This window comes from Furipterus horrens, unplaced genomic scaffold, assembly GCF_987537825.1.
Source record: "Furipterus horrens unplaced genomic scaffold, mFurHor1.1.pri manual_scaffold_11, whole genome shotgun sequence".
Lineage (NCBI taxonomy): Eukaryota > Metazoa > Chordata > Mammalia > Chiroptera > Furipteridae > Furipterus > Furipterus horrens.
In genome coordinates, this window is record NW_028327181.1 from 44,308,666 (window position 1) to 44,318,244 (window position 9,579).

General features: G+C 58.7%; 1 protein-coding gene across 1 annotated transcript; it reads left to right on the forward strand.

The window, feature by feature from the left end:
• Positions 1 to 302: 302 nt before the first annotated feature.
• Positions 303 to 9,030, forward strand: ALDH3A1 (aldehyde dehydrogenase 3 family member A1). Its single transcript, XM_090257670.1, has 11 exons — positions 303 to 367; positions 2,843 to 3,009; positions 4,490 to 4,721; positions 5,184 to 5,269; positions 5,511 to 5,719; positions 6,324 to 6,441; positions 6,905 to 7,046; positions 7,625 to 7,791; positions 8,160 to 8,259; positions 8,632 to 8,762; positions 8,857 to 9,030. Exons 2-11 carry the CDS (start codon positions 2,848 to 2,850, stop codon positions 8,869 to 8,871), a joined length of 1,362 nt encoding a protein of 453 aa, XP_090113796.1. The 5' UTR covers positions 303 to 367; positions 2,843 to 2,847; the 3' UTR covers positions 8,872 to 9,030.
• The last annotated feature ends 549 nt before the right edge of the window (positions 9,031 to 9,579 follow it).

A 9,579-nucleotide genomic window follows, 5' to 3' on the forward strand; every position in this document is an offset into this window, starting at 1 on the left:
TAGAGGCGGTCCATGTCAGGCTGACTCAGTCAGCAGACCCCACGCCCAGGGCAAACACATGCATTGGCTGCTTTTGAAGTTTGGATGTGAGCCCCACCCACGTCTTCAAAGACACATTCTTGCATTTTAGAGTAGGACAAAGGCCTAATCCCCCAAACTGGGGCTGCTGGGGATCAGGGGCCCTCATGAGGCTACACCCCACATTCAATACTGCTTTGGTCTCATTACACAACCTTCCAGGGCGGGGGTGCCAGGGCTGAGTGGGCGGGAAATGGGCTGGCTGGGCCAGGAGGAGGGTTCTTAAATTCATCCCCTCTAGGCTGATGCTCATTCCAGGAGCTCCAGCCACCGGGAGAGACTGTCAAAGGTAAGCCTCTTCCTTCCAAGTTCTTTTTTCTCCCTAGGTGGGACAATCTAGCCGGAGCCTGCACTAGGGGCAGGGCCTGTCTCTGCGGCTGATCCTCCCCCCACCCCACCCCAGAGTGTCTGAGAGTCCTTGAACTGGGTACCCTGAGGGTTCAAAGCCCAACTCTGGTAGCTCTGCTATCCTCCCCACCCTGGGCATCCAAGAAGCAGGGGCCAATGGGGTGGTGGGTGAGAAGCCCTAACTCACTCCCCTGGAAGGTGGCAGAGCTTAGTAGTTAAAAGGCACAAGCGGAGAACAGAGATAGAAGCGGTTCAAACGCTGACTTTGCTACTTGCTAACTGCGACCAAAGACAGAGCCTTCAATGTCTCTCAGCCTTACTTTCCTCTTCTATAAAATGGACCCGTAACAGCTTTTTGAGGGGATAATGAAGGGAGAGCCATCCACGGGGATGCCTGGGGGCAAATTCAGCACAGGCCAGGCGGGCAGGACACAGGGGTGCAGGAAGGTGCACTCCAGCTTCTCCCCTGGGGTGCCAGGCACAACATTAGACGCTTTCAGCTCCGTTAATCTTTGTAATAACCGCGAGGCAGTGCTGCCGAAAACGGTGTCCACAAAGGGGGCACGGGAGGCTTCTTCTCAGAGACTGCGCAGTTCTGAGTATTGGAACTGGGTGCCAGCTCCCCCCCTGCCACCGCCCCATCTCACACACACCACGCTTTCCTGCGCCGGGCTGCCTGGCCTGGGTGGCTGATGGCCAGAGGCTGTGGCTCTGGTTTGACCACATAAGGCTGGGGAGGGAGGGAGGGCCTCCCTTTTGCACTGTGTGGCTGTTTGGGGGCATGGGCAGCAGGGACGTCCAGTGAGAGGGCTCCCTCCAGCCTCCCATGAGAACTAGGGAGGGCCCCATGACACCTCCAGGCAGGGGGCACCGAAAGCCTGGGGTGTGGGTCAGTACCATGGAGAGGGCAGGCAGGAAAGGACTCAGAAACTACTTGCTGAACTTCAAACAGGAACACGCACACACACAAATAGAAACACACACGGCTCTTTCCATTTTTCAAAAAGATTATATATACCATATATAGTATATACCATATATAGTACACTTCATATATGCATGCATATATACCACATACACATATATTACATATATGTGGTATAAATACATATGTTATATATGGTATATATAATTTTTGCAAAATGGAAATAGCCTTATTGTGGTGGGTTTTTTTTCTTTTCTTCTGTTGTTGGAAGTTACGCAGTATCTGAAAGTGGGTGGTGTCCTCTGGGAGGACAGTAAGGAACTGCAGAGAGAGGAGGAAGACCTTCTCTGTGACCCCCCTTTTGTATCTTACATTTCTACCATGAGCATGTATTACCTATTACCGATTACCTTTATCAAAAAGTTAACAAATATTTTTAAAAGATGCAAGCTCGTTGCACAAACGTGAAGCCCTGTAGGAGATGAAAACAAGATCACCGGTCATCGTGCTACGGGGGTGCCCACCGGCTTTTCCTGCGGGTGCCCTCTCAGCACACCCAGTGCACCCACTGTCCTGCAAGCCGATGCCTTTCTTAGCCCCTGCGCGGGGGACACTGCGGCCCAGAGAGAGCTCCTTCCACAGAGGCGCTGAAACCCTTGCGCTGCCTCGCTCCTGAGTCCTGCGCCATCTGCCATCACAAAGGCGCGGCAGAGTTCACTTAGATTGTCTCCTGCTGATGGACACTTAGCATGTTTCCAGCATCTCTCTGTTGCAGACAAACTCGACAGACTTTCTTATTCGTGAATGTTCAGGAACGCTGTAACTTCTATAAGTTCCTGAACGTGGACCTGCAATGCCAGAGTAATAATACCTTTTAAAGGCGTTGCTAAATGGAGCCAAACGGCTCTCAGAAGAGACATCCCAACCTGTCACTATGGCTTCTTGTCCCGGGGCAGCAGTCCCCACCCCACGCGTGTGCGGACATCTGAAGCTCCATGGGTCCCTGTCAGCGTGGGCTTGCATCTCACAGGTGTTCCAGGCAGGCTTTTGAGAGCAACTGTGGATATTTTTGGCTCTGGGTTTTTTTTTATCAGCTCGAGTGTGGAATCACAGCCTGTGCCACCCAGCTGGGTGTGCAGAGCTCTTAAGAGTGCTGGCCTGGGAGGGTCACTGGCGTGGCCAGCCAGGAGAGGCAGGAGAGGGACATGAGAGGTGCCAGGAAGGGCCCCAGCAAACTGCAAAAAAAACCCCGTCAGCAATGATACTTAGGGTCCCGTGTCACTACTGCTGGCCCCTCTGCAGAGGAGTTTCTCGTCTGCTCAGGGGGTACCCAGAAGGCCAGAAGAGGGGTCCAGACATCTATCTGGGTTAGGGAGCTGCGAGGGCAAAAACACGCCATTTTCCCGGCGCTCCAGGGGGAGCTTCCTCACCCTATGCCATCGGCAAGGTGCGTCCGTCTCCCCTGCTCCAAGGCGCTGTGTCTGTCCCCAGGCACCATGAGCAAGATCAGCGAAGTCGTGCAGCGCGCCAGAGCCGCCTTCAACTCGGGCCGGACTCGCCCCCTGCAGTTCCGGATCCAGCAGCTGGAGGCGCTGCGGCGCATGATCAAGGAGCGCGAGAAGGACATCGCGGGCGCGCTGGCCGCCGACCTGCACAGGGTGCGCGCCCCCCCACCCCCCACCCCCGCAGCGCGGCCAGCGGGCTTCCGGGCGCCAGGGCGCAGGGGGGAGGGTAAGGCCGGGCAGCAGTGAGGACAGCGCTGCTTGCCTGCAGAGCCTCTGCTGTGCGCCTGGAGTTTAGTGCCCATCTCTTTACGTAGAAGCCCTTTTAGTCCTCAGACCCTTCCGCGAGTGTCAGGACCCTTTTCACAGAAGAGGCAAGTGCAGCTCAAGCCATCAGACACCAAGAGGGGGCGGACTGGTCTCTCCTTCCGCCCCATTCTGAGCCCCAGGTCCCCAGGCCCTAGCGCCGAAGCCCGCAACTCCTTCCTTCCCCGCATCTGTGTGCCATTCATTCCCTCTTGGCTTCACTTCCCTCTGCATCCAGCTTGCAGCATGGGCCCCCGCCCCCCACCCTACAACCATCTCCGGCGGACAGGGCTCCCCAAGCCTCGGGTCTCCGCTGTCCTCCAGCCCACAGCCCCCGGTTCTCCGCCCCAGGGAACAGCACCGCTTGGCCCCCACAGGGCGCCTGCACTGCGCGGCACCCGCCTCCCTCCTCATCCATCCCTCAACCTGAAGCAAAACCAGACACCCCCCAATTCTCCTTGCTTCCCCGCAGACCGTGGGGACCTGCCTCCACCCTTCCATCTCAACCTGGAGAAGGGCAGAGGGCCCCTTGCTGCTGGTTTTTAAACAATCTCTCAAGATTGCTTCTTGAACAAATTGAAGACTAGAAAACCCATTCTGTTGACTTCACAACCTCGTTCTGCCCTTCACAGACAATGCTCATGGAAGAGCTGTATTTTCTGTGGTCGCGCCACATCCTTCTCCCCCTGCATACCCCTGCCTCCCTCCCCTCCAGGGGGTCCCACCACCACTCACTCCCTCCCCCACCCAGTTTCTCCTGGATATCCTCCTAACTCTCTCTCTCTGGCAGCCTCTTTCCTGTATCCACTTTCCGAAGCTAGTCTTCTTAGGGCTCTGCCCTGGGTTCACGTGTCATTTTAATTTGCAAATGTTCCCAAACACTTACCGGATTGCCCTGGCTCCCCTCCACTCATTAATGACTCTCAAATCAGTGCCCCGGCCTGAGGGTCCTTCAGGTGTCTTAAGCTCAACATGTCCAAATCTGCCTGGCCCCCAGCACTGGCAGAAAGGCGCCCTTGAAGACCGACCCCTCCAATGGCTACTCCTCAGCTCTGTGCCCCATGTGCCTGCCCCCTGGGGAGCCTGTGGTGAATGGTCCCTGTCACCTTGGCAGCTGGATGTGCCGGCTCTGTTCAGTGTGCCCACCCAGCAGCCGAAGGAGGTGCTGATCACGCTGCTGTTCTGCAGATTGGGAGACTGGGGTTAGGAAAGGGTAACAGTTCATTCAGGATCACAGTGTGAGGGGGCAATGAGCCAGAACCCACGGCCAGCCCTGCTAACTCCCCACTCAGAGCTCTGGGGCCAGTGCTCACGGGCCCTCTCGCTGTAGAACGAATGGAATGCATACCACGAGGAGGTGGCGTATGCCATGGAGGACCTCGAGTACACGATCCAGAATCTCTCTGAGTGGGTTGTGGACGAGCCCACGGAGAAGACCGCCAACACCCAGCAGGATGAGTGCTACATCCACTCGGAGCCCCTGGGTGTGGTCCTCATCATTGGCACCTGGAACTATCCCTTCAGCCTCACCATGCAGCCCATGCTGGGCGCCATTGCTGCAGGTACCGTGGGCTCCCTTCCAGGAGGGTTGGGAAGGACCTCTGCTCCTCACTGCGGAGTGGGGCGGGGGCTCAGGCCTGTGAGCAGATGGGGCCTGAGGGAAAGTAGGAGCCTGATGGGTCTGTGTGTCTCAGGAGACTGCAGGGACCCACTCCAGCCAGGCCTGGTGCCCTTGAGGCCCATCCAGGCTCAGACGCTTGTGGCGCTGGTCCCTGCCCACATGTGGGCTGCACAGCTCTCAGCTGAGATGTTTCCAGGTTTTCTTACCAGTCAGCCTGCTCCGCTTGGGCCCCCGAGCACGTCTCTCCTCGCTCTCCTTTTCTCTTTTCCCACCTCTTATCCCCTGCACAGGGCAGGTCTGGTGGGGTGTGCCCACAGCTCTCTGTGCACCCCTCCGAGGAGATGGTCACCAGGAGGGCAGAGCATTGGGGTGGGACCACCCTGATTCTCTGCGTGCTCTGCAGGGAACGCAGTGGTTGTCAAGCCCTCAGAGGTGAGTGAGAACATGGCGAACCTGCTGGCCACCATCATCCCTCAGTACCTGGATAAGGTGAGGTGCCCACCAGGCCCAAGGAGAGCTGTGTTGGGCCCAGGTCTTGGGATTGAGAGAGAGAAACTTCTTCTCACAGTGAGGGGCCAAGCCAGTGGTGGGGCTGAGGACGGCAGGCCTCTCCCATTGGGGTGACCAGAGCCACTAGTCAGGAGAGGGGGTCTACTTGGTGGTGGCTACCTTGGCAGGGGGGGAGGGGCTGCAGTCTTTTCTGAACCTTGTCCCTCTCCTCACTTGTCAGGATTTGTACCCAGTGATCAATGGGGGTATCCCCGAGACCACGGAGGTGCTCAAGCAGAGGTTCGATCACATCCTGTACACCGGGAGCACAGGTGTCGGGAAGATCGTTATGACGGCTGCAGCAAAGCATCTGACCCCTGTCACGCTGGAGCTGGGAGGAAAGAGCCCTTGCTACGTGGACAAGGACTGTGACTTGGATGTGGCCTGCAGGTGAGGAGGCTCAGTGCCTCTCTGAGCAGGAGCGGCCATTCCAATGGCCATCCAGCTCATGAGGACCACTGTTCCACTCAGAGCGACACATTGTCCCCACCCTCCCAGTGCCTGCGCTCCTGGGCAGGGGCCTGGGTTGGGGGGTGGGGCAGGAGTGGGCAGCCCAAGACAACTACATACAGAGGAGAGGCCCAGCCACAGAGCTGCCGCACACCCTGACCCCACGTGCACAGCCTTCCAGGGCTGGGGACCCTGGCAGCAGCGACTGCTGGCTGGCAGGACTCAAGGGCATGAACAGAGGGCACAAAGGCCGCATATCCCAGACACCCCCCAGAGATCCCCAGCAGCCACGGACTGTGGGGTGCCACAGGCCCCTGGGGACATGTTTAGGGATGTAGGTCTGCTCAGTCCTGAATCCAGAAGCCCATAGGCTGATTAGGGAGACGCTGCAGGAAAGCTCGTGGCCTCTGGCTTCTTCCAACCCAAGAGCTCCCCACAGCATGCTCAGCCCTGAGCCTGGGTCCCAGGCTGATGGAATAAAGTGCTTGCTCTCAGGTAGCCTCCTGTATATTGAGAAATAGCTTCTAATCTGGGACTTTCACAGACGCATCGCCTGGGGGAAGTACATGAACAGCGGCCAGACCTGCGTGGCCCCGGACTACATCCTCTGTGACCCCTCCATCCAGAACCAGGTCGTGGAGAAGCTCAAGAAGGCTGTGAAGGCAAGTGTTGGCCCACAGGGGTGAAGGGCTGCGAGGCGGAGAGGCAGGTGTGGACTTTAGAAAATATTGGATTTTTTTTCTGGTCTTAAAAGTAATCCACACTCCGTAGATAATTTGGAAAAGATTAAAAAGTGTAAAGAAGGAAGAACACATTCCACCCAGAATCCTGCTAACTTGTTGGTACGTTCCTTCCAATTTCCTTTCTGTGAACACACGTTTGTTCTGTCCGTGACGCCTGGACGCTGTGCACATGTTCCCTCGAAGCAGCACCGCCTCACAGTGCCCCGTGGGCCAGGAAAACCGTGGCGCACCAGTGGCGCCCGGTCGGACCCTTGCCTCTGCCCACGGCACTGGCCAGGCAGCGCCTGCCTGCTCTCCCAGGCGGGGGCGCCAACGGCCTTGCGGCCTTCAGCCGTGACAAGGGTCCCAGTCCTTATCTGAGCCTGTCACCTCTTCTCCACAGGAGTTCTACGGGGAGGATGCCAAGAAGTCTCCTGACTATGGAAGAATCGTTAACTCCCGGCACTTCCAGAGGGTGATGAGCTTGTTAGAAGGCCAAAAGGTCGCCTACGGAGGCACCGGGGACGCGGCCACCCGATACATAGGTGTGTGCACCCACCCTTGGTAGGAGCACCGGTGCCTGTCCACCTGCCCACGCTGCCAGGGTCCCTGCAAGTTGGCAGCAAGTGGGCACAGATACTTGAAGAGCAGACAAGCTTGTGTGGGGTTGGGGTAGACATGGGTGGGCTCTCGTGCCCCCAGCCCAGAAGCCCCTCTCCCCACAAGGCCCAGGGTCCTGCTGCCCACCACGACAACAGCAGGGGGTATGGACAGCGGAGCCACAAGAGGCCCAAGGGCACTGAGCTGGAGGGGCCCCAAGTGCCTAGGCTTGAGGGTCACCAGATGGGGTCCCACTTAGCCTCCAGTTTGCCAGGAGACTGAAGAGCTTCAGCAGAGGCTCAGGTGGATGGTATAGACCCTGGACTCCCTCCCATACAAGTCCGTCCATCATTCTCCTCAGGGGTCTGCCAGGCTGGAGCAGGGCGGGTGGAGGCCTCGGCCCTGCCTCCCTCTAAGCTCGGCGGCCTGTCAGCACAGCAGTTGAAGGAGGCAGCTGGCTGCCTCAACATGCCGGGCGGGCGGGGCTCACAGCACTGGTTGATGGGCTTGCTTCCTGCCTCAGCCCCCACCATCCTCACGGACGTGGACCCCGAGTCCCCGGTGATGCAAGAGGAGATCTTTGGGCCCATCATGCCCATCGTGTGCGTGCGCAGCCTGGAGGAGGCCATTCAGTTCATCAACCGGCGCGAGAAGCCCCTGGCTCTCTACGTGTTCTCCCAAAGTGACAAGGTGGACCTGGCCGCCCTCCGCCGGGGCCCGGGGCTCTGGGGCGTAGCACTCATGCGGACGGCACCTAACGGTGCCCAGACCGGGGCTCAAGTCCCAGCTTCCACGTCACCGCTGTGTGGTCGTTGACACAGTGCCCTACGTGCGGTCATGGGAACTGCGGCTCCGACCCTTTTTCCCCAAATCCTTGACAAGTGGGGAGAGTGGGAGTCCCCAATGGGGGCTCGGGAGCAGACCATGACTCCGCGGCTGGGGCTCTCCCTCCACCCGCTCGTGTCCTGGAGGCTCCAGGATGTGCCCAGACAGGGTGGGGAGGGGCTCTGGGCTGTCCTGGGGCAGGAGGCTGAGGCCGGGGCTGGGTGCCGTTGCAGGTGATTAAGAAGATGATTGCAGAGACATCAAGTGGTGGGGTGACAGCCAACGACGTCATCCTCCACCTCTCTGTGCACTCTCTGCCCTTCGGGGGCGTGGGTGAGTCTGGGGTGCAGCTCGCTGCCCACCTGTGCCCTGGGGCTGGGAAGCAGGAGCGGCTGGAGCAGCCCTGGGCCTCAGGCGCCCACCGACCTGCCCACGCGGGCCTCTGGCCTCTGCCACACCTAACCCTGAGACCCGAGAGGCCGCTGATGGCCACCTGGGGCCCTGGGCCTGTCCCAGAGGCCCTGAGAGGGGCAGCCCAGGCTGGAGGGGGCACAGCCGTCCAGTGCCATAGCTGGCATTACACTCGTCTCGGGCACTCTCTCTGCTGTTCCTGGTGTGGTCATTAAGGGGGTACCCAAGGGATTGGCCGCCCTTAGGAAGGCCTGCGGGTCCTGGGCCCCGAGCCTGAGCGCTACTTCCCTGCAGGGGACAGCGGCATGGGCGCCTACCACGGCAAGCACAGCTTCGTGACCTTCTCCCACCGCCGCTCCTGCCTGGTGAGGTCTCTGGGGAAGGAAGAGCCCTTCAAAGGCAGATACCCCCCAAGCCTGAGCAAGGTGAGAGGGGGATTGCTGTCAAGAGGACCAGGCCTCTGGGAGCCTTGGGCCTGTGTGGGACGCGGGCCTCACTGCTGCTATGTCTTCCTCACAGATGACCCATCACTGAGGCTGTGCCTCCACCCCTCCCCAGCCCCTCGGAGACTCGCTCCTGGAGCCTCTCTGGGTCCTTTGCGGACCAGTGCGTGCCCGTGACCGCCAGGCCCGGTGTCGCCTCCCCAGGCCCCTGCCCCTTGGAAGTGTAAGACAATAAAGTTTCCCGAGTGGATGGCGAGTGTGCACACACGCTTCCTCACAGCCTGGCAGCCGCCGGCCCCCGCAGCCCTCCTCCGTCCCACGTGTCACCCTGCCAAGCAGTGAAGGCTCCCAAAGCCTCACATCAGCACCCCCAACCCGGGCCTCACGGCAGGAGACCTAGTGTTTGTCTTCCATCTAAACTTTGGGATATCAGCTTCATTTCTGGGGTGTCTAGTGGAGGGGTGACTAAAGAGGCTGAGCTGAGTTTTTTTTTAAGATTTTATTTACTTATTTTTAGAAAGAGGGGAAGGGAGGAAAAAGAGAGGGAGAGAAACATCAATGTATGTTTTTCTTTTTTGGCACACCAGGCCTGTGCCCTGACTGGGAATTGAACTGGTGACCCTTTGGTTCTCAGGCTGGAGCCCTATCCTCTGAGCCACACCAGCCAGGGCTGAGCTGAATCTTGATGACAAGTGTCTCAGAAACTGAGGACCAAAGCGCTTCTCTCAAATTAGATTTGGCCTGTAGGGCAGAGGTCCCTTGGTGAGATCACACAGTTGTCAACAGGACCCCCCTGGGT